The 25,039-nt window shown below is 38.9% G+C and overlaps 1 protein-coding gene across 1 annotated transcript; it reads left to right on the top strand.

Moving 5' to 3' along the window:
* Nucleotides 1-24,399, top strand: ALG14 (ALG14 UDP-N-acetylglucosaminyltransferase subunit). The gene is made up of 4 exons (XM_069862146.1): nt 1-153; nt 2,575-2,726; nt 7,497-7,619; nt 22,668-24,399. Exons 1-4 carry the CDS (start codon nt 18-20, stop codon nt 22,896-22,898), a joined length of 642 nt encoding a protein of 213 aa, XP_069718247.1. The 5' UTR covers nt 1-17; the 3' UTR covers nt 22,899-24,399.
* Nucleotides 24,400-25,039: the final 640 nt, after the last annotated feature.

Here is a 25,039-nt window from a genome sequence, read left to right as displayed (position 1 = left end):
GCGGCTCCGGCCGCGCCATGGAGCCCCTGCTGCCTGCCGCCCTTTTCCTCCTCCTCCTCCTTCCCTTACTACTCGTCCCCTTGGCGCTTCGGGCGAGCGGGCGCCGCGGGCGGCGGACGCCGCCCCTCAAGCTCCTGGTGGTGGCCGGCTCCGGTGAGTAGCGGCTGCCGCCCCAGCGGGAGCGGGTCGCGCCGCTGAGCTTTCGCTGCGGGGTGCGGAGAACTACGACTCCCGGCATGCACCGCGGCGCGAGAGCGCTGCGGCCGACGCACGTGTGTCCTGGTGCATGCCGGGAGTTGTAGTCGCGGGTGTACCGGGCTGAGGGGAGGCCGGGCTGTGAGGGGACGCCGGGCTGTGAGGGGACGCCGGGCTGTGAGGGGACGCCGACTGCCTTCGGGTTTTTCAGTTCTTGGTTTGAGTGTTCGCACTGCTAAACGGGGCGGCTGAAAGGAGGTTGTAGCGAAGTGGGTGCTGGTCTTCTCAACCAAGTAACACGATGAGAGGAAACAGCCTCAAGTTGTGCCAGGGGAGGTTCAGGTTGAATATTAAGAAAAAAGTTCTTTACTGAAAGAGTGGAGGATTGGAATAGCTGCCCAGGGAAGCGGTGGAGTCACCATCCCTCGAGGTGTCCAAAAAAATGCATAGATGTGGCACTTGGGGACATGATTCAGTAGGCACAGTGGTGTTGGGCCAATGGTTGCACTTGATGGTCTTTGAGGTCTCTTCAACCTATGATTCTATTCTATGGTTGTTAAGCTTCATCTTTATTTGGGGCGTTTTTGTCAGTGCTTTGGTCTGACAGTTTGGTTTCTGAACCTTTCCCTCAGACAGCACCTGTGTTTTGCTGAAGCCCTTAATGACCGTATTGGCCAGCGCTGGTGCCCGGCAGCCCTGTGCTGCTGCCTGGTCTTCTGACAGAAAGCATTGATGGTGATTGAGGGCAAGGCTTTCCCAAGACAGGCGCACGCCTTATAAACGGGACACATTGCCATGATTTTACCTGAACCACTTTTCTGTGGTTCTCTTATAAGAGTCTCACATGGGTCTGTCAGAGACGTCATTGCTGTCTGCGTCTGTCACCTCACACTGCAGACACACACACACATTTGCTAGTCCTTATGACCTCCCCAGATTTGCAGGGCAATTAATTTGCCCCCAAAAAAGTTAGACTACCTTGAAAATTTGCAGTTGACAAGTCCAGGCATCATCACGTCCATGTGCCTACTTTTTTTCCCCCACTAACTGAGTAATAATCCTAGGATATTACTGGCAGTTTTATAATTTTTCAGGTCATCTTTACTTCCAACTGGGGCTGGGAGTGTGCTTTATTTCTTTCTTTAAGTCCTTTTGAATCTAGTTTGTGCATATTAAAAAAGTACATTCACTCTACATAAGAAAAATAATCCATAAGTCAGTTCAGATGAATGTAATATTCAAGCCTATTCTTTGAGACTTTTTTGAATTAGGAATCTCCTGCTTTTTGGTGAATGGTCAGATGATTGCATTAAAATTTGTGAAAGCTTCAACTAACCATTGCTTTTTAGACAATCCCTACAAAAATGGTTGAGAAATACTGCATGAAATTCTATAGAAAGCTGGCAAACTCTCATGTCTAATGCAGCAGCATAGCTCTCGCTGCTTGTCAGTTGTTTGCCAGCTAAGAGTGCTTGATTTCTACAGCAAAGGTCTCTTAGAAGGCTATTGACACGGGCCAACTGGAGGTAGCAGGAATACTATTTGGTCTGCAGCTTCCAATAAATTGTTATGCACATACTTATGGGCGCAGTTTGATGTTAAGCCAATCCAGCCCAACAGATAACATGTGAGCTGGCTCCACTTTTCCTGTACACACATTCTTTCTTCTCCCCTCTTCCACTGTTACAGGTAGTCGTGTAACTCCAGTTCAGAGAACTCAAATGACAAAAAAACCCCATAATTAACCTTGCTCCCAAAAGCCGCACTAAGCACGCCCTCCCTTTCTCTCCAGTTTACTGCCAATTTAGCTACCTGAACACAGTGACCTTGTAGTTAGAAGGCTGTCAACTCCTCTTCCAGGGCAGTGGTTAAAGCACTTGGCTGGAGTTAGACTGCTGCTTCTGTCAGCACTCAGAAAGACTGACGTAGCTGCAGAGTGGAGTTGCTGCCTGCTTGATTTCAGTATTATGAGCTGGAACAGGGCAGCCCCTGCTCTTCCAGGTCACAGGACTGAAGAGTGGGTAGGGTCAGTGGGCTCTGAGCTGGATCCCATCCAGCTTTATAAAGTCCAGTATAACTCTTTGCCCATTTATTTTTGCACTGTGTACAGCACGTTAAATACAAATGTTGTACTTCTGGGTGATCCTTGTTCAATCCCGTTTAACTGAAAAGCTTCATTAATATAGCTCCAGTGGGAGCTGAATTGTCTTCATGTAACTTAAACAATTTCAACCATCCTTTAATTGAATCCTCTACTCTCACAAGAGCGTCACCGATAATAGTAGTACTAAGTTTTAAAAGAAGTGACTGATTCAGCTGAAGAAACTGAAAGTTACAGAATTTTTCATATATTAACTACAGTTTATTTTGTTTTTACAGGTGGGCACACAACAGAAATCCTGAGGTTACTTAGCTGTTTGTCAGAGTCGTACTCTCCTAGACATTATATTTTAGCAGACTCAGATAACATGAGCGAAGTTAAAATACGTTCTTTTGAAGAAAAAAGGTCTGAGACATTCTCCAGTTCACAGGTAACTTGTTAAATATGCCCTTGTAAGGTAAAATTATCTTAGCATGACATTCTGTTGCAAGGCAATTTGGAAGTGGTTCTTTAAAAGGATATTTTTAGGATCAGCAGGTGCGTTTGATTTTGTAGGTATTGGTAATCACTTGTACTAAAGTTCAGCTAAAGGTGCCATTCTGTTCATGCTGTTCCTTACATTTCTAAAAGTGAACTAAATAAACACTATTGATTAATACTGTACTAGAGAGACACTGAAAATGCAAAGTGAATATTCATAAAAATAGCAAAAGTCATTCTGCTACAGTTTTCACTACCACCTTCCCTACTTTCTCTTAAAATAGTCTTTACCTCCTGTTAACACCTTAATCCATTTAAAGCAATGAGGGAATGTAATTGTTGTGAAAGTGACTATACAAAGAAGGCTCTCTCTTGTTCAGGAAAAGCATACTGAAAATAAATCTCATTTAATTTTGTAAAGCAACTAGTCATCAAAGTGTTATTTGTAGCTATAAAACTATTAAGGCAGAAATATGGTGAGGTTTTTTTACTTTTCTTTTTAGTCTGACATTTCCCTTAGTAATATAATTTATTTTTTAAGACTTTTTTATATCATTTCTTTATCTAAGAAAATCTTAATTCTACTTGTATTATTTTTTTGTGTTTATAGACTGTTTTGGTTGAATTTAAAATTGAGTATTAGTTACACAGGTTTAAAAAGTATGCAGTACCTCTTAATATCAGATAACCTTCTAGTTGATGACTTGAGTAAATGCTGAACTCCAAAATAATCATGAAAATATTTTGTTTATCTTTTTATCAAATATATGCTTGCTTTGAGCTGGTTTGCTGTATGATTTACAGACTGCAGTATGACTCTGGATACTTAAAGTGTGATCTAATGTCCAGTGAAATGAATAGAAAGATTATATTTTTATTTAGAAATTGTAATAAGTACAATGGAAATGAATGCTCTGACTAAAAAAATCGTAGTCCTTCTGAGCAAGTAATACATCAGTAAATTAATTATTTACATGGAATTTATTTCATATGGTGCACTTCCGATATTTCTGTTGTCTTCAGCAGTGCTACTGGGACAAAAGATTGTGGAACTCAGTCCCAATGACTTTCAGAATAAACCCTTTTAATGTAAAGCAAATGCTGCTAAGGTGAGACATAGGCTCACTTAGGAATGACATTTTAAAATTTGCTTACCTGATTTCACCTTGGGAGACAAGATGCTGAATCAAATGGGGATGACTTAGTTTAAAATGGAGTGTGGCAGTCTCATCTCTCACTCTGCAGTGAGGGTGGAAGTTAGTAAAGTGACCAGAGATATTTTGTGTTCAGAGACGTTTCCTTTGGTAATTAGTCATACACACAGTCCTACTCACTTATCTGAAAAATATCCAACCCTATATTATTAAATTTCTTTAAAATACATGTCTTGAGTATTAAAGGATCATGCAGTTTTCTGCTAGTTCACTTAGTTTTGCTCACAGCTTGCCTTTCATACCGCCTCCAACTGCTAGCAAGTCATGTAGTTATATTTTCCTTCAACATTGAAAGCCAGAGGAACATTTTTGGCTGCATCTGAGTTAGCTGTCTGGGTAACAGATGCTCATTTTCCTTTGGCCGTTCTTTTTCCACAGAGCAAAAATATTTAGAGTGAAAATGGAAAATAAATTTTGTGAAGTAGAAGGTCACATGCCCATAACATATATTCGCTAACTTTCAGAGTGTACTTTCAAGTAGTATGTGCTTTGTCACTGGACACCATTAAGCATTTTAAAATGATATGTTAGTAGTTTCTTGCAGCTTTGAATAAATAAAAGGGAAAAGTCTGAACTTTCCCCTTTTTTCCATTGTCATTTCCTTCGTCATCTTGTCGGGGAAGTAACTGTTTCCTAAACTAAGAACTGGACAGAGGACATATTACAATAATGACCTATGAGAAAATCAGTGTATACATTTAACATATTCCCGTGTAAAAAACCCCAAATATAACCAATTTATCTTTTTGATCCATGGTCTAGCCCAGTTCTAAAAGCTACAGTATTCAGGGAGAAGGAAAGGAAGCCGGAATGAGCATCTTGCTTACAAGAAACAAAATGCTGCACCTCTACACACTAAGTCTCTTGAAAAAAAATTCGAAATGCCTCTTAAGAAAAGTCTCTGGTCCTGCCATCACTTGCCTTTTTGTTGCCCCCAGCCTGTAACTACATGGGTGCCGCAAAGCATCCTCAGGGAATCTTCAGTGCTCAGTGTAGACAACCTGCTTCAGCTCCTGCCAGCCTGCTCTAGCAGCAGCAAACCAGCTTGGATTTGTTGAGTGAAGAACATTAATTTTTTGGTGGATCTGATACCGCCATTTGTCATGTCCAAGATGAGCAATGAAATTAGCTAACCTCTATGTAATGCTCATCTGATCGCGTGTTCTTCTCTAGTTTATGTTTCATGAGAGATATCATGCTAAGAAATTTTGTTCCTCTGCAGGAAAAGCAAATACGTAAACCCAGTTTCTTTGCTAGCATTGCGGTATATTTAATTGAGCATATGATAATAATTCACAACAGTGGCTATTTTCCACCGGCTTTTCCTTGCATGCTTGCAAAACGACATTATTATCTAGGTAAAGGACTACATCACTGGGTTTATAATTGCAGTCTCCAGTCAAGCATTGTAGTCTTGCCAGTTTGGAATACTACTTTGCAAATAATAAAAAGGTCTCTGACCTCACTAAAGATGTAAGGAAAAATAAATGCAACCATATGACACCACAGAAGATAGAGGAGCAATTTGTCTGTTTCTTATATCAGACACATAATGCAGTTTTCCAGCAAAAGATGCGGGAGGTACTTCATCAGATGAGAGGCTGGAATTGCAGAAACATCTGGCAGTGGCTTTTAGACAAACAAGCAACAACAAAAAAATCCAGTTGTTTCTCAGCTTAATATTTAAGATTTGACTAACAAGTGAGCTGAAGTCCTCACATATGACATAGACACTGATGTGCAAAGTTTCAAGCATGTTTTTTGAAGAGTATAGATAAAATCATCTCTATAGTTACTTCAATTCTACAAGTAAATTTCTACTTCAATATTGTTTGGGGTTCCTGCCAAGTTTTGCAGAAATTGTTTTTGTTATGATGAAGAAAATCACATACAGTTTTCTGGCAAATATAGTTTAACAGTATTCTGACAGTGAAGGGAGCATCTGAAACCTAATCTGCCTAAAACCACCTTATCACACACATATTTATTTCAAGACTGAATACCATGCAAGGGTCTAAACTCCACTGACAGCATTTCTTTTATCACCTGAACACTCCCAAAGCTTTAAGAAATAGAGAGGCAGCGATAACCAGAATCCTGTTGAATGAGGAGCAGAGGGCATGTTTATTTTTCCATATTCTGTTGTCAGACTAATGCAATCAGAGTTTCAACACCTGCAATAAACATAAAACAAACAGTTTGTAACATCTGTTAATGCCTCCCAGAATCACGATTACTGAAGAACCTTATTGCAAAGAAAGAGGATAATTTTAGCCAAGAAAATTAACTTAATGTTCTAAATTTATAAGCATTGGAGCTTTTTTTTTTATTCTTTCCACTTTGTATATTAAAATAAGTCCCAGTTATTGCTATTCAAGACTGATTTGTAATTTGTATTTACTTGTATAGCTATTGGCAATACCATCTTTCTTGAGCGCAAGTCACCAGGGCTAAGCTATGTTAATTAGCAATGCTGTATTTGAAGGAACTGGGCAACTTTCAGTATTTATATTTAGAATCCCTCACTCCCAGTTTGAGTTCTTCCTAAGTTTTAATTACCCGTTGTCCCAGATGAAGCAAAACAGTGACCATTGTCCAGATCAAAACAATATGTCAACTTCAATAAACAGTGCAGTGCAGCCAATATATTTGATTTTCATTTAAACAGACAAAAATTTAATTGACATCAGGACTGCCTTCTGATGGCGCCATAGTTCTTAGGTGCAGTTCCTCTGCATCAAGGTAAAAGCCATCTGCAAAGAGTGCTGCTGTTAACTGCTAACAGTGTTCTGAGACAAACAGAAAACATGTTTTATTAATTTGAAACCTTTTACACATAGTGACTGATCTCTACATTTTCCTAGGGGAAGAAAAAAGAAAAAATATCTCTTAAACTTATTTTATTGAAATGGTGTTATTTCCTTTTTCTTTGTGCAAGTATTTCATATTTTGAATATGCATCTTGCATATATTTTGAATATGCATCTTGCATATATTTTGAATACTCACTTGAGTTCTCGTTTAAAGGACAGCGATACTTGTTGTTACAGTTTTAATAGTGTGCATCGAATATTGACCAAGAAAAGTTGTTACATTCACTGCAGTGTAAATCCACGAAGAATTTAAACAGACAACAGACAGAAGAAAGTCACTGTGTTTGGATTGTGTTTCATCAGACCTAGACGCGTGTGACCACGAGGTGGGGCACTGCGTTAACGCACTGGGTGAAGCTGTTCTTGCCGAATTGTTTATTCAGTTAGGAATGTTTTAAAGTAACAAGAGACAAGATTAAAAAAACAGATACATGGTTTTAGTATTTGGTTTTATTTTATTGCCAGGAGTGCCAAGCACGACCTTGAATAAGGTATCTAATGAAAGGGTTCATGCCCAAACGTTTACAAACTAGATTTTTTTAAAAAAAAAAAAGTTGGCATGGACAGATTTAACTCGATAGAAGGAGCAACATTCATGGAAAAATAAGTTCAGCTTATTGTGCTCTTTTCCAGTTCACCCTTCATCGCATTCCCAGAAGCCGTGAGGTCAGACAATCTTGGACCTCCTCTGTGGTAACAACCCTGTACTCCATACTTTACTCCTTTCCTTTGACTTACAAACTGAAACCAGATTTGGTAGGTAAAATCCATTTTAATTCGTTGAGAACTTGCTAATCTGCATCATAAAAGCATTTGGAATATCGAGACATTACAAACTGTATCTCATATGTAACCTTAGATTTACAGTTAACAGGAAAAGTATTTTTGAATGTAAAATTAAAGCTGAAAGAGATATAGCAGTAATGCACCAAGAAAGAGAGAACGAGTTGCACTACTGGTGAATTAGAGTAGCAAATACCAGCTTTTCCTCTTAAAGTTCGCAGGTAATATCAGAGAATGTTACTCCCTTGTAAACGCTGGCAGACCTAGCACAAACAAGGTTGCCGGTTCTTGATAACATCTCTTCAGGATTGCAACAGCACAAACTGTGCCTGAAAGCCTGGTTATCCTGTTGGCTGGTCTTGCTCCTGAAATGGTATGACCAATATGGAACAGGCAGGTTCAGACCAGCAGAAATATATACTCGTTCAGTTCTTGTGCTTACATGACTTCTCAGCTACTTTCATATTTATTTAGTCTTTGGCTGACTGACATTAATTATGTCATCTAATGACAGAAAAGATCACTGCTGAAGTGGCAACTCTTCGCGCTCTAGTACTTTTCCAAGCTGTTCACTAAACTGCAGTTTCATGCAAATCACAACATTTATGTAAAAATACTCCACACACTTAATGAAATCAGAAGCATTCATAGTTGTCAGATTATAGAAATAAAATAATTAGAAATATCTGATCAATAAATTTTGTGTTTCTGCAAGACTGAAAGAGTAAAGCACTGAACTTCCAGATTTGAGTCCTACAATTCTATAGGAGAAATTTTGATTAAAGCTAGCTTTTTGCTAGAGTCATTGTCATCTTAAGGAGTCAGTTTTCCAGAGTTGAGGTTTTTTTTAAAAGGCATTATTTTAGCAGAATTTCAAATTAACATTTTATGGGGTTTTAAATATTTTAATGAAACCTGTAAAAACTTGTGCAGTTATGGAAGATTTTTCATAATTCAGTAGCAGCATATATACACCTACAGAGCATGTTTGTAAGAATTTTTTTTCTTTTTAGTTCTCACTATGAACTATGTGGCTAATTCTAAATATATTCATATGTATTTGTGATATTTTGAATGTTTGGAGAAGTTGCTGTGAATAATATGATCTCATTGGCTTCGATTGTTCCACTGAGTTCCTACCAGATCAAAAGCTATTTGCTTGCTGGAGTTTTTACAGCATTTTAGTGTGCAGAACAACAGAAGTAGCTTTTTGTAGTTCTTGTTTTTCTAGCCTACTCTGAAAATTGGAGATCTTACAGCAAAGGCAAGTAAAAAGTATTTAGGAATCACTTTGTTGCACCACTTTCATTTAGTGTATATCCTTTTTTAACTTACTATTGTGAAAGACAGTGACTGGAAAATCTCACTGTTTAGCTTAATATATTACCAAATGTGTCAACCGGACACATCACAGAAGAGCAGGAAGTTACTCATCCAATTCTATGGTTTCTCAGTTTACAAAAGGAATTAAAGTGACAGTGGGATTTACACATTAGAAACTCTGATAAGTTGTCAAAACCCTAACACTTTTAAAAAACACTTGTGCTTGTAAGCTTAAGAGTACATTTTAGCAAGGCCTTTAAGCCCTTTGTAGCATTTAAGGGAACCACTGCCTTAAAATGCTATCCAAAGAGTTCTTATCCATAATTAGAAAAGGGCTGGAGGGGAGGGAGTTACTGAATATTTTTTTGCCAGGTACAATCATCCACCACAACAGCAGCTGGTACTGCCACTGGCAGAAGCGTCTCTGGCGTAATGCCACATCTTAGACCAGGTGAAAGCTGCTTGCATACTGCTGCTTGTATGCATGTTTTATTTTAAGGATTCTGTAAAACATAATAAGTCAAAGAGCGGTAAAGATTTTAAAACATTTGCAAAGAAGAGTGAAATGGGGATTAAAATGCCTTACATTGCAGCAAAAAGATTCTGTGTGGTGTGTGAAGCAACTAGTAATACTCACTTGCGTTTAGAAGAAAACATTCATGGTGAATTGTATCCCCCTCTGCTCTTAACAAAATTTAATGCTTAATTCTTTATACTACTAGAAAGGGCGGGGCAAATGCCAGCATTTACAGGATTCATCTGTAACTTTTGGCATGGAAATCAACACGTGAGTTTAGAAACAAGCACAGAATTATATCATGCTGAGAGCTTCATATTTTTAAATAGTAGAGCATATAGGTACTGTACATTTTCAGTCTGGGCAACTGTTTTTGTTTAACTGCAGGAGGGAAAGACAATTTTGAATTGCTTCTATGTGAGTGTACGTAGGAGTGATCCTTACACTTGCATTTATGCTTTTTAGAAATGCGTGCATGTTGGAATGAATGACTGAAGTCTTCTCCAAACACCCAAAAGCTAGAAAAAGAACCCAGAAACATTGCAGTTTTCAAGGAATGCAGAACAAGAGAAGTACTATAAAGGGTGCCTGAAACCATTAGGTACACAAAAGCAAGATTTGGAGCAGATAGGCTTAGGCTGGCATAACTAGCATATCTGTGGAGCCAAAATAGCTGTAAAGGGGAAACAGCAAACCTCGTTGCACAGGAGTTACTTTATATGTGCTTATTTATGTGAGCACCGTGTCCCTTTTGTATCTCACACTGATCTTCTGTCAAAGCTTCTTAGCTTACTTAGAATGAGAAAGCAGTTCCATCTAACCCTTCTTGAAGATAGTGAGTTCAGAAAGATCTGAACAACTAACAGGAGACCTCTGCTGTCTTGCAGGACTTGACCCACACTTGAAATGGGCCCCCAGAGAGTTTAAGAAATGTAGAAGTTAGCTTAGTTGTTCAGTTTGAGATCATCTTCAAGAGGCCTGTGTCAGAGTTATGGACATCTGCACTCTGCAAAGTTTAGTCCCTTTAGAGATGCTAAACCAAGTAACAAAATTAAGATGTCAGAAGTGATAATCGACTTGTGTTCCTGTAGCCAAGTATTATAGAAATAAAGTGTCAGTGTTTTGCAGGTACATCTTCGCTGGGCAGTTTTTACAACATATCAACCTTAGATAGGCTTCCTATGCAGAGGCCTAAAATTCCAGGAAAGCAAGGCTTGTGCCAGCGCACTCTGCCTACACCTTCCTTCCCCCAGAAAAGCTTTAAAGCCATTCATTTGTTGCAGCCGCATTTAATATGCAGTCTTAGCCTCAAAGGCTACGGATTCCTACCATGAAAACAGGCAGCTGGTCAGAGAACAGATATTTTTCTTGCCTTCATTGAGAGAAAGGCTGAGAAGAAATTTAAAACCAGAAAAAAATGTTAGAAGATCTACTATCTAGGGGAATACACAAATCCTTCCTAGACAGTTACAGAAAATTAGACAGGCTGCACATAGATTTTTCCCAAATATGGAGAAAATGACTGACATACAGATTATTTGATGTCCAAGAAGAAATAAACTAATGTTTTGACTTTTCTATAATATGCTTGAAGTCAGTCAGTAGGTGCAAGTTCAGAGGAAACTGGTCTTCAGTTTTCTTACTCCTTACAGAACTGTTGTCCTTGTCTCTGGGCTGATTTGCCAGCCCTGAAACCAGGTCTTCAGGTGATCTAGTCTTTTGGCTGGCTCATGATTATTCCAGTCATTCTGGCATACCTGAAATTCAAACTGAAAACAAAGCATACACATGCAACCACACAGCGGAAAACTACAGAGATTACATCTAGTCCTTGTTTGCAGCCACAGGTGGGTTATGTAATTGGGTCAGCAATTTGCTATCCTTCAATTTAACTAAATTTCACCTAGAATTGTGCAGAAACGCTGCATAAAGCTCCGTACGTTCATCAGTTGTGCATCCTGGACTCTTCAGGACCAGACCTTTTTTACTTTTCTGGGAATACTTCTCAGCTGTTCCATTATCTACCTCAAAGCTCTACAGAGCCCTAGATAAACAGGTATTTTCAGATCATTCTGATCACTGGTGTTTGGAAAAGCCTGGGTTAAATCAGGCAAAGGCGGTAGTCCTTCCACATTAGGGCCTCCTTCCCGTGGGAAGTCTGCAGTAGGAAGTTTACATTTGCACAGCAAGTACAACAAGCTCTGCCGTCTCCCTGCCCACCAGCTGTCAGCTGAATGGGTCTCTCTCCTTTTAAAATTTCTTTCTAGAAGCCCGAAACCTGCAAAGCTGATTCTAGCAGTCTCCTGATTATTTTATGACTGCACATCCCATCACATATGCTTGGTGCCCCAACTGGTTAAATTCACTACAGGCAGCTTTTAGAGTTGTTACAGAAGTGTTCCCACTGTAAGCTATGTGAAAGGGGATTATTATTTCATTTAGATAAGAATTTCCATTCTTTATGCCCTGCCTAAAATGTCTTAAGTTCATAGCCCTTTAACAAGTCAGCGTGAGCAATAATAAGTTATTGTCACATGTATCACAGTTCTTATTGGAACTTTGTAAAAAGCTACAAAATCTAAGTAATCATTTTTTCTCTATTTGTTTCATAACAAGTGATATATAATGCAGTATTAAGACTGTCTGGTCTATGCTTCTGTAGGCTGAATCTTTCCCTTCTATTCCTTTGAACCAGATTGATTTTATAATATGTCTGATTTACTATTGTTCTTTTAGGATCAAAACAGTCTTACTTACAAGAGTAAGAACATCAGATTAAGACCATCAGTGGTACAAATTGTATAGTCTAAAAAGAAAACAAAGTTAAGCCCTCCAAATTTCTGTTTAACTTAGCAATGTTAATGAAAATACGAGTCTTATTCATGCCTCCTCTACCTTGTGTGTTCTGTACAGCTACCCTGCAGCCATAATGTAGAATTACCCTCTTATGAGCACAGATAAACATCAGTTAGTATAAAGCTAGGTCCTAGCTCTGCCAGTTAGACATGCCTATAGACACTGTGTTTCAGAGTGAGAAGTGGCAGTAAAGGTGAACTGAGGTCTTAGATTTAAGCTGAGTTTAAACTAAAGACTGATTAGTCTTAACTCATGACCAATCAGATTCAGTATAAACCTGATGAACTGCCTGGTCACACCTCCAAGTGTATTATAAAGTGTGGTTTCAAGAAACCAGTCTCACTAATCTGACCAATGAACCAGGCCACTGGTACGCAGATACAGATTGCTCACATCTCTAGGTTTTGCATTGTGAAGACATTTCAGGCAGATATTTGATGTGGGTTCTTGCTGTAACAACTGCAGTGATGAGGCAGTAGCTTCAAAGATGTTAATGTGCACCTAAAATACAGCTTTAAATTTCTAGTTAACTGAATATTTGACTAATGAAAAACACATTGAGAGTGGCGATTAAAGTCTCATATTAGGCCACTATTAGTGATATATTTGTTTATATTTAACAGTCTTTGGATTTAATTTCTCCTTTTGAGTAGAAGTAGGTTACAAACAGTAATTTCTGATATCAGATGAGATAAGCCTTTATTTTTAAATAGGCTCTAAAAGGTTAGATGGTATTTCTTATGGCTCTCTGACCAAGAGACTTTCATTTCTTGGCAAAAGCCTTTTACTGAGTTGTTTTATCACCAACTTTTTCACTCGCACAAAGTCAAATTTCCTTTACTTCCTACTAATTTACCAGCAGCAATAAACCATAGCCTCACACTGTGGTAATGTAGGTAAGGAGTTAGATTATTCTCCGGACTGCATCTGCCTTGATAGTCTTGTTCATTTTTAACCAACCTTCTTTCTATCTCCTACTGTTACTCAAAAGACTCACTTGTGGCAATATTTCCTCACACAAGCTTCTGGCAGAGAGCATGATGTTTCATCAGTCTCACTGACAGTCTGGGTGTTAATTTAATGTTTTAATAACCAACAGTAACACTCCAACAGACTTGAGCATTAGTACCACTTTCATACCTGTCATTTATTATTATTTTCACATGATTGGTTCTGTATTTCTCATTTTACATTTGCCCATATGCTGGTGCATATACTGAATTCACTTGTCCCATTCCGCTTCCACATGCCTGCAGAACTATCATACACAGGAATGGAAACTACCATTCCAAAGGCCTTTAAATCCCAATGACAGACCTGCCACCTTTCCCCTGAAATACAAGGGTGGTTAAGTCAGGTGCCTAAGGTTGGTGTCATTAAAAAAAAAAAGTCAAATGTGTCTGTTTCTTTATGCATCCAAATCTAGGTTCTCAGACTTTCCACAGTAAGCCATTGAGCTTAACTTCTGAGGCTCTTAATGACCCCAGTTATCTTTGTTTTCATCAGTAAAGCCTCTAGGCATACCCAGAAACAGACCTGAGCTGTTTAAGTCTTTACAGTGTCAAATAGCCACACACATAGCCAAACTCCTGAGCTCTGCTGAGATCCAGAAGCTAGGAGCTCACCTTACTGCTTTGCATGTGGATGCTGATCCAAATCAGCTGGGCCCCTTCCCTTGTCTCCTGCCTCTGAGGGCACTGGGCTGGTAACTCTGGGTCAGGTCACTAAGTACCTGGAAGGCATAAGTGACCATGCTTAGTGCTATTACAATTAAATCCTGTTGTTAAATCTAGTTCCTAGTGGTTTTGTGGAACCTCTCATCTTTTTCCCATAGAAAAATCCCACAGGCAGGGTTTTTGTTTCCCTGTCTTCAAGCTTCTATAAAGTGAGAGCTGGGGAAACAAGGGAGTCAGTGATTCTTCCCAATATATTTCATTCTAGGATGAAAATAATACTGAGGGGGGAAGAAAGTAGTGTACATTAGAAACCCAACTGCAGTGTGTGCTGATTTAAGTTCTTGCTTTTCCACTTCTCTCTTCCCCATTCTGGCATTCACTGATCTTGTTTATCCTAGTTAGGTAATCTGCCTGTAGGACCACACATCTTCTTGTTTTGAAAAGCACCTCACCTGCTGTGTGCATTAGATGAAATAACAACAGGAACTGTACCAACAAGATGCACAAGTGAACTAGAAGGGACTTTCATGGCAATGCTACAAGCTGTGGCTGCTGACCAGCCTGAGCACAAGCTGTAGACCACTATTAACTGTTGTTTTGCAACCCTGATGATTCAACTGATTTAGAGAGTAGAAGGTGGAAGTGTACCCGAGTATAATTCAATTCTACTTTAATTATCCAATTTACATCAGACTACACATCTAGATTTTTTTTTGTCCTAGCCTGCATTCTGCACATACATTCAAACCACAAATAAGATGTCAAGTTTTGGCTCTTCTTATGTATGGGTTATGGCGGGAAGCAAACTGGTAAGATCTTCACTGTTCAAAAAAAATAAGCCAGTAGGAGTTTAATGACCTTTGTATTCAAACAAAACCTGAAATTAGTCTTTTCTCCCCACCAACAGCAAGAATAAGGAATTGTTGGAAAAAGTTCCTTTGTTCTTTTTAAACTTCAAAATACATATTAACAATTCCAAGCTAGTTTTCCTCAAGTTTGACTTGGATTTGTAGACATGCTAAAGAGCAAGACTAGCAAAAGCTTTAACAGGAACACTCCCACCCACATGCTTAAGTATTTGAACTAAGGAAAATTCCCTTTCACTCTAATTCTCAGGTTTCTCTTGTTTTTCTGATTAGCAAAAAGATTTATATTCCCTAGAAGAGATCTTATTTCTGTCCAAACTGTACCTCTGTGTAGAGGAACAATGTATCTTTTGAAACCCTTTAGAGTTACTTATTTATGAAAAAAGTAGTAATTTTTCTGTGTGCCATCCCTGCTTAAGTTGCCATCAAAGTTCCTAGGAAAGATTGATTCCTAATGGATATGGCCTGCTGTTTCTGAACATATTAAAAAAATAATTATATTCAAAAGAAAATAGCATGTACATTTAATCTTAGCATATGCTACTGAACCAAAATGCATGCTAATAGAAGCAATACTTTCCATACCTGGAGACCTCCACTGAGAAGGATATACAAGAATCTTGATGTATCCTCTGTAATGAGCAAGCTGTTGTTTTCCTGATGTTAAAGTAGAAAATATTGATGTGATAGAAAGTAAGTGTGCCCAAATCCTGTGGTGAGTCCACAGCAGAGCTGTGAATACACCACTGGTTTACTGACTTTACTGTCTTGCATCTTGGTCATGAGCTTATAAGGTAAATGTATTTATAATTAATGTTTATGGTATTTGTTCACAAATGCTGTTGTTACTTCAATTTTACAGTTAGATCATCTCAAATATTAAGAAAGTTGGTCCCAGAATTGCAGGGGTCTAACACTTGCAGTTGTGTTTCCCACAGACTTGGGGGCTGTTTAGGATGAGAAATCAGCTGAAGCAGGTCCTTGGGAATCACAGGGCAGGAAATGGCAACAGCTGAGACCAAGAACCCAGATTTCGGCTGCCTTTGTGGTTAGCACTCAGTGCTTCTGTAGGTGAAAATAAAAATGTTCAGCTGGATACTTCACCTTACACATCATTAGCATGAAGTTCTCAAAACAGTAAGGTAATACTAAAAAACAAGCAAGTGCTGTTGAGCTCATGAGGTGCTGTACTTTACATAGCAGAATACTAATGAATTCATTGCAGATTCTCTCTTCTTGTGGCACAGGAATGACCAAGCTTCCTCATCAAACAGATGGTTTTGTTCATACAGGTTTTGCTTATGACACTCTGAAATCATGAAAGGCAATAAACTCCTGAAATGTCAAAACCCCCTAGCTCCTACCCGATGAATGCATGAGTCCAGAACTAGCACTGACATAAAAATGAGTATGTTATTGTGGTTTTTCTTTTAGTTTTCCTTTGAATGTCCAAAACTTTCACTAAATGTGACACTTCAGTTTCCCTGTCACTGGAATCATTCTTTACTCCGTTTCCCTTGTTTCTGAAAGATCCTTCAGATTATTCTATGGTCAGATTTGTAGTTTCACAAAGCAGGAGTTCTTTTTGTCAAGACAGCATCTTCTGCCCCCAAGGAGTTTTTGGTATTTGTATGTCACTGAATTGTGTTTCTTGTTACTTCTGCTACCTTTCTGAAAGTTTTATAATTTTTGTCGACCATTGATTCTACAATTTCTTAAAGCCGAATTTTATAAGGTTTCCATGTATTCTAACTTGCTACGGTACTTTATTTTTTTCGTTATGCAAGTCCAACTACCAAACTCACATATTTGTGTGTCTGTCATCAACTAAGAACATGCAATGAAAATAAAAATATGTAATACATTAATTCCAATCCCTTTAGTTGCTTTCTCTAATTGGTGCATTTCCCTGCTTACCTTTGAAAACTCATCCCAAAGCCAGAATTCACTTTGCCTGGCAAGGTGGAAACTTGTCAAACTTGGTCCAAATCAAAGAACTTTCTGCTGAAAATACAGTACCTTAGGCTGAGGGGTTTTGTCAGATCTGTAGATGGTCTAAGTCATTCATCAGAGCTGAGCGAGACTGGTTTATGACCACTAGTTCTTGATATAGGAACTTAAGAAATTTGTTTTGGTTTTTTTGTCTGCTTCTAAATGAAGCTTTATTTGCAAACAGGCAAGCTTTTTTCTTGTCTCTTCTGTGAGAATATGGCAGTATTGGTCATGTTTTAAAACTCCTTTTTCTTCTGTGCTGACTTCTTTTCAATTATAATTCAAATTGGTCTCCCACTTCCTCTCTCTTCCATGCTTTCTTCTTTTTTTATCCCTTTTCCATTGCCTTCCTTAAAATATCAGGAACAGCTATTCAGACTTCCTTGGCTTTTCTGACAGAGCTCAGAGATACCGTCTGTGTTTTCAAATTTTAACAGGCTCAACAGTTACTTTTTGTTCCCAAATGTTAAATAGCCATTGAAATGAAGTATTTATCAACAAAAGCTGGGTTTTAGCAGTCCAGCAAAAACACAAACAAAATGAAATTATTAATAAATTACTGCTTTTGGGCCCACACTTCTTCCTGAGAATTTGAAAATGCCTAATTGGGGGTTTTTTTCTGCATTGTTGAAAAAGTAGGTCTGTTTACTTGTGTAGTTGCACAGAGATCATGCAATGAACCCAGCTTGGGTCAGTTTTGTACCATTCCACTTGCCTTTGCTTCTTTTAGTTGTTCTTTGTCACTGCCATCTATTTTCATATTCTCCAGTTGTTTAACACTTTTGGGGAAGGGAGCATTACCAAGACTAAGGGATGTCCTGAGCAATGTCCTAAACATACTTCAGGAGACAGCTCTGTAGCGGGCAAGCTGCACAGCCTTTAGTGTGCTACAGCCTTCAGTGAACCTCAGCCTGCAGCAGCAAACAGCATTCCCACACCCTGACCCTGCCCAGCTCTAGAAATCTGGACCGTTTTCCTGCTTTTGTCCAGGTGGCAAAGGCCAAACTCTGTGGAAGTCATTAAGGAGAACAGCAGGTGTTGACAGTTTCTTATGCAAAGCAAATCTCACATTAGCTTACCACTTTCTGCTAAGTTTATGGAGCCTTATGTTGTCTTTCCTTTGCTGGTAGTAATTTGGGAGCATAAACAGCACTCAAATACTTGGTCATTAAAGATAGTCAACAAATACATGTTTAAATGTTTATGAGGAAAAAATGCAAGTTTTCTGCTTTACTCATTTTTGTTTTAGCCAGTGGCCTGACATTTAATCCCAGTGAAGCTGTGAGCTGTGCTTTCAGCGTTTTAGCTGGTAAATGTCACTCTGCTACAGTGCTGCATTCACCAACTCTAAAGCGGCTTTTATCAGCAGTGGTGCCATGTGCCAGTGCTCCTGGCATGCCAGACTGCTGGTTCAGCTTGTTGTCTTTCAACAGCTGTAGAAAATATCAGAAACAGAAAGGCAAGAACTACTCCATTTTTATATGAAAGTGATTAATGTGAAATTAGACACAAATAATTACACGAAAATAGATAGATTTGCTAAGTATAAATGTTGTATTGTGATCTTTTAGTTTTAAGCTTACATTAATGTACAGATTGATTAGTTTATTGTCCTGTTTAAAAGTCTGGTTACATTGAATTGGTAGAGGATTTTTGTACACAGGATTTAGTTCACACACCTAGCTATGAAGCCAGGCAGACAGTGAGCAATTTAACAGTTAGCTGGACATTTCTTTGCGTTAGAGGTGAATGTAAATGGTGTAGAGGGACCTGCAGCCCTGGCTTTGGAAATGATCCCTTATAGCTTATTGGCAGCAAAGTTGGATTGCCCGGTGACCAGGAAAGTTCTTGAGCAGTTCCAGCTCACAAGGGTGACAGAAAAATTGTCTTTGGCCACTTCTTTCCCTCTTTGTGCTGCCTCTCCGAGGAAGGCTGAACCAAATAAACTGGAGATATTCATAGACATATCTCATGCAATGCGAATATTCTGCAGGCAGCCTTGTAGCTAAAGTAAATAGATGTTGGGAAACACTTATCCTGAATAGCTGGTTGACCTTGTAGAGGCCCTGCTCCCTTCTTGCTCAATAGACGCCTGCTTCTTCTCCACAGCATATTAATACTTGCCACTGGATTCCCTGAGAGATACTTGTTTTCTGCTGGAGGGGGAAAACAAAAGCCTTGGTCTTTTCAAGGTGGAATACATTAATCATTCTCCAAAGTCTTCTTTTGAATGGTGTTTTGAAATTCACTAGTAGGGACAGCTCTCCTCTTACATGTTTAGGGAAGGCTGTAGCTTATTCAGTTCCTTTTCTCCATCAACAGGTTTGTATACTGACAGGATCTGAACACTAGCATTTCTAGCTTACAGATCCCACAGTGCTTCCTCTTCTTTGTAGCGTGTGTACTTGTTTTCTCAGGAGTTACCCCTCTATCCCTTTATGAATGTATGATGTTGGATTCCAAGCAGCAGGAGCACTGATTTCTCTTTTTGCTGATGGTGTGAGAGGGAGTAAGTTGGACTGGTCAGACCAGATTTTTGGAGAGGAACTGCCACTCAACACGTAAGCAACTCTACCAGGTCTAGGTACAACATGTCTCTAGACATGCACTGAAGGTTAACTGAAGGTTAATTTTTAATGATCAAAAAGGTTGATTAGTAGTTCAGATTTACAGATCACGACCCTGAATTCAGATAGGGATCTATTTGTCTGTTGGCTTCAGCAGGTTTATACTGGAGTCTCTTTCAGGGGACAATCCCTAATCCCAAGCATTTTAGAACAGGAATGTGTATAGTCGGAGTGTTTTATGGGCATTTTGCATATAGAGATCCAATAGAGCCACATCTGCTTTGTCTTGTTTGAACTGGTATTTGTGGAAGGGGGAAGAGCAGAGGACAAGAGTTATGATCAGATGATTGTTTTTTAGAGATGCCTAGTCCATAATTTTCTTCCTCATTTTTACGGCATGCAAGTACCTTTCCATGAATCATAGGGCATCTGAGAAGCAGCTTACAAGTTATAAACAGTCAGTAGAAGGTGTAAATTGAGTGCATCATATCAAAACCTGGATATAATAAAGGTATTTTATTATTATTTTAATTTTAATTATTGCTTTTCTCATTTGCATCTCAGCAAAATAATAACAGCAACTCAGTGTGACCTTTAGAGCTACATATAGATTCACAAATAGAGTCATTTACTATTGTTTCATTATGTGACCTTTTGTGAGCACGCTTAGTTTGGAATTCATTCTAGGATTTACCTTTGTGTGTGTATCTAGGCACAAGAATACCAAATACCAAAAAGGCTGGCGCTGCTAGCCAAGTTTAATGAAGCAGGGAAGCAGGATGAAGCACGTGGCACAGTGGCTTGATAAAGACCATGACCGTAATAATTCAGCTTTTATAAAACCTATGTACTATTCACAACTTCTGGGTTGAGGAGGATGTTAGGTTATCTGCCTGACCTAAATCACATCTGTGATTAGTATTTTTTGTGTCAGACTGTTGAAAGTGAGGGACAATGTGAAACTTTCCTTGCTTTAGACAACTAGGTTTAGCTTTCACAGCTGATGGAGGATGAAAGAGTTCAGAGCCAGTACAAGTCCAGAAGGCAGAAGGGCACCTGAGAATAGGGATGCAGAGGAGGATGAATAGCAGAGCTCATAGAGAAAACCAGGAAGAGAGGCTGGGTGGGGGACATCTCAGAGGGCTGAGTAGAGTACAGAGAAACATTGAAATGGAAGGCACTGAGGAAAGGACTGGGGAGAGGACTGTAATGTAACAGGAAAAGGGCTTGGGCAACAATGAAGATGAGACAATATTTATACTCCAGATAGCTCTACTCAGGGAAAAGAAAAGTAGAATTTCTGTTTAATAGTGGTGCACATTTTTATCTGTTCACTTAAAGCTGAATTTTGAATCTGAAATCAGTAGTCAGGCTGAATATTCACACACACACAAAACCCCCAAACCAGTAAATAAGTTTTTTTGGCTGTTTTGGTGCTTCTTATGCACTTGCCTGAAACAGACCGATTCTGCAGCAGGGACTCTTGTGTGTTTCACCTGCAAACACAGGGAAATACTCCAAGTTGATTCCCATACCTATTTTTACACTACAATAACAAATATCACAAATACAGATGCCTAAACATGCCTTAATTTGTGTGTCAGTAGCCATGTACCAGCAGCACAATAAAACTTGTCGAGAAATGGGGCAAAATGCCTGGTTTAATCCACAGGTATGGAAAAGTTTCTTTGAAATGCTAAAAGGCAGTGTGTGTGTGGTTGGTTTGTGTCCTTGCTTGCCTAGCCAAATGTATTAAAAAAAAAATCATTCTCAACATATTGTAGAGTAGGTTTTAAAATCCCAACAGTTATTTACTTGAGATCAGGTTCATCAGGAGGTTTGAAGCCGTAGTATATTCTCTTTCTTTATAGCTCTGCTTTCAAAAATTTAGTATCAAGATCAAAAGACTATACAGCATGTTGCTTATAAGGATCTTTCAGAAAATGTCATCAAGTCTTGCATGAACAAATAGTTCAATTAAGATCAACAATAAAATGAGAATAATTTTGCATACAGTGTTACATTTTGCTGTTTCTAATAAGAAAGCACAGCATTGGGGTCATCACATCCCCAAGCTAGATTTCTGGGGCCATCTCAAAGGCAAAGGAAGGTATAGGTGAGAGAGTTTGGAATTCAATAGCACCAAAACTGCTGAGGCAATGTGCTATTAGCCAGTTTATCAGTGGAATCTTGCCACAAAGCAGGGAAGGAAACATTCTGAAATGTTTGCTACAGCCATTAAACAGAAACTCTGATTCCCCCTTCCCTCCCCCAGTATAATATCTTTCTCAAGCTGGTGAACTTAGAACAAAAAAAATGCGAGATTATAGGATATAGGACCATGATTTTATAAAAGAACTCTTTATTTCCATGTAGCCTCAAGCTGTGCAGAAAAGTGCTGATTACATGGTAGCAGTTAAATTTAGTAAGAAATTCCTTGCCTGAAATCAATTTTGATACCCAAGTAGAGTGCCTAACATACCCTGCTTTAAACATTTTACTTCTAAGCAATCTGTTTTTCAGTTTACCAATGTCTAAAATTGAAAGACCGTTTTATTTTGCTGTTAGCATTTATAAGTGAATTTGAGATCCTATGCTACAAGGTCTTGACATGTATTTACCAAAACACCTTCCTTCTGTATGCTTGTTTCTACATACTGGTGTTTATTAAAAGGAATTAAAAATCCAGTCATGCATATCAGCTAGTATCTTCTGATGAAGGTCCTAATTCTTCAGCACATTTTTGCTGAATGCTTAAGTGTTTTGCTGACTTAAGCCAAAGTCCAAGAGGTTTATAACTGGATCCCGGGTTTAGTAATCCTAATTAAACTTATTTGGCCTTATTATGACTTAATCCTTGCACAAATCTCATGTTTGATATATCACAAAGCTGTGACTGAGACTGGAAGTTGGTTTAGTTGTCTACCCATGAGCCCAGGAATTCTGCATCCTTCATGGAAATTAACTGTGTCATCTTAGAGCTCTTCTCTTCCTCCTTGACAAGTAAAGATGATTATTTTTTTGTCAGCTACCTTGAAATAATGTCTTTTGTTAGTCCTATTCCCCCGCTTTTTTTCATATTCATTAGCCTCTTCTGATTTTTAAAACATCTTTGAAAATAATTTTTATAAGTATAATGTTATATAAGTATACACACTTTTAATTCTATTCCCTGTGGAAAAAAAATCATGTTTTATATTTATAAAATGTTTCATCTCTTTTAGATATTGTGCAATGGACCAGGAACATGTGTTCCTGTCTGTATATCTGCTCTTCTTCTTGGGCTTCTAGGAATAAAGAGAACAATCATTGTGTATGTAGAGAGCATCTGCCGTGTGGAAACTTTATCCCTGTCTGGAAAGATTCTTTACTACTTTTCAGATTACTTCATCGTTCAGTGGCCTGATCTGAAGGAAAAATATCCCAAGTCAGTATATCTTGGTCGAATAGTCTAACAAGAGAAGACAGACTTTACCTAAAATAAACTCCGCAAGCTCCTCACTGAAGAAATGCATTCATGCAGCAATTTATTTTCAAGGATTCCTGATAAGCAACTAGATGGGTACTGGAAAAGGAGGCAATAATAAAGATCTCTACATTTAAGTACATTTTTGTGTATTTGTATTTATTACCATCGTGTAGGTCTGTTCACTTATACCGCATAATGGCCTTAAGTCTATGCTCTCTGTTTTCATCTAGTTTTCCTGCTATGTGAATGGAAATTTTGTCTACAAATAAATATGGGAATTTGTATGAATTGTAACATTTCCTGTAAGGAAACTTTGTGTAGTTTTCTGAATTGTAAGAAACAAAGTCTTGTTCTAGCACAACAGACTTTATTTCCTGTATGCTTGCAGTGAAGTCCCTTGTGAATCCTTAGACTATAAAGGAAACGGTTATATTAAGTTGGCTCCATGACAATTTCTACTCTACAGTGTTCCAAAACCCCCAAAGCATTAAACTAGTATGATTTTTCCTCTGGGCTTGTCAAAGCTGTCCTTATAATCTGTAGTGAGCCTTTTGAAAACTGTTGCTCACTTCTTAAGATAAATAAAAAGGTGACAAGTGTCATGCTACAGGCACAGTACTTACACGTTTAAGAAGTACTTCCTTCAAAGCCTTAAGAAGTAAGTGTAAAAGGCCTTAGCAGGTTTACATCAGGGAGAGCAAACTGTCACTTGGGAACTGTTTCAGGCTCCAAAATATTGAAAAGAAAAAAAGATGTGTTACTATCAGTAACAGGGGAAGAAACAGAGTTACCTTGTCTTTTTCTGATACAGTGAGTTTAACTGTCTCTACATCCTGTTTTCTCATTGTAAGCATCTTATTTTAGCAGTACAATATCCACTTAAGATTTTTGTGATGGAAAATGCTAATCTGTACATTTGAACAACTTTAAAAACGTGTTTTGTTGGAGCTAAGTCTGTGAAAGTCTACTTTAGCATTTCATATTCATCTAGCAGAAAGTAATTCTACACGCTGTTCCACCTATAAAGCAATATAAACACATCTGTCATCTGTGCACACAGAGCTGTGTCTGGCTACAGAAACATATACAAAGAAAAAAGCTCAAAGAAAAGGGAGAAATGCTCTGCTAACTGCACAGTCTGCCCTTGGTGAAGCCAACAGCAGCTCTTTGCGCTGCTGCAGAAGACACTCTGGAGCCTTCTTCTGTGTTGGATGTCAAAGTAGTGCAGCAGCTATTCTGTTATGGAATGGGGACTTCGAATACAGCTGAACAGAAATGGTGATTCCTGCTGTTAGGAAACAAGGATCTAGAGGAATAGTCTGTTTTATGCAGAAAACCATTAGATATCATCAGAAACCATTATGCTGAAAATTTCCGTCATGATGTTACAAAGCCCTGTGGGGAAGCCAGCCATTAGAACCTGTCCAACAGGCTTAATAATCCCCCACATAAGTAGAGTCCCTTGATGTGGTCACATGTGAATTCAGTTGTTGTGGGGTTTAACCTAGATTATGTCTGATATTACAGAGCAGTTAATAGGTTAAGACTATGTGGGAAGGGTTCTGTGCAGGACATACTCGGGGCCTTGAAAATGACCTGGCTGAAGTAAATCTGACATGGGCAAGGCCTTTCTTCCCTGAACTGGAGTGAGGACTGTCTTATCAGAACTTTCTGCACAGTTACAGATAGTTTTGTAAACTAGTGATACACTGGACTTTATTATGGCTAGTGGTAGTTTATTTTAGATTAGCGCTCCCTGCACTGAATCTTGCTTTGAATCTTGCTTTCTGTTTGCAAGGGAGCTGGAGTAGAGGAGAATGAGGACAGAGACAGCCTCTTCCTCTGCTCTGGGCAAGGGGCAACAGCACAGGATCAACACCGCGAGGCTTAGAGAAGCAAGAGAAGAGAAAAGCAATGAATGCTTCCATTCATGCACCACTCCCCGTGCCTCAATAGCCTGCTGGCCTGGCAGGGAGGGGGACTCCTAGACCAACTCATCTGTAAACACAGCCGAGGTTCAAAAGGTGCTGAGTTCTAACGCTGCTTCTGTTTAAAGCAGAGCAGAACGTAGCCCATCCTCATCCTTCTGTAGACTTACACCTTGGTGAAAGCATCTCTGGCTGCTTG

The sequence above is a fragment of the Phaenicophaeus curvirostris genome, chromosome 8, assembly GCF_032191515.1.
Source record: "Phaenicophaeus curvirostris isolate KB17595 chromosome 8, BPBGC_Pcur_1.0, whole genome shotgun sequence".
NCBI lineage: Eukaryota > Metazoa > Chordata > Aves > Cuculiformes > Cuculidae > Phaenicophaeus > Phaenicophaeus curvirostris.
This window is presented reverse-complemented; position numbering and strand designations above follow the sequence as displayed.

Excerpts from the sequence above, each read along its gene's own strand:
- ALG14 (XM_069862146.1), top strand. The coding sequence starts at position 18 with ATGGAGCCCCTGCTGCCTGCCGCCCTTTTCCTCCTCCTCCTCCTTCCC. Across the intron at positions 2,727-7,496 it reads AGACATTCTCCAGTTCACAG|TTCACCCTTCATCGCATTCC; the intron begins GTAACTTGTTAA and ends GCTCTTTTCCAG. Across the intron at positions 7,620-22,667 it reads ACAAACTGAAACCAGATTTG|ATATTGTGCAATGGACCAGG; the intron begins GTAGGTAAAATC and ends CATCTCTTTTAG.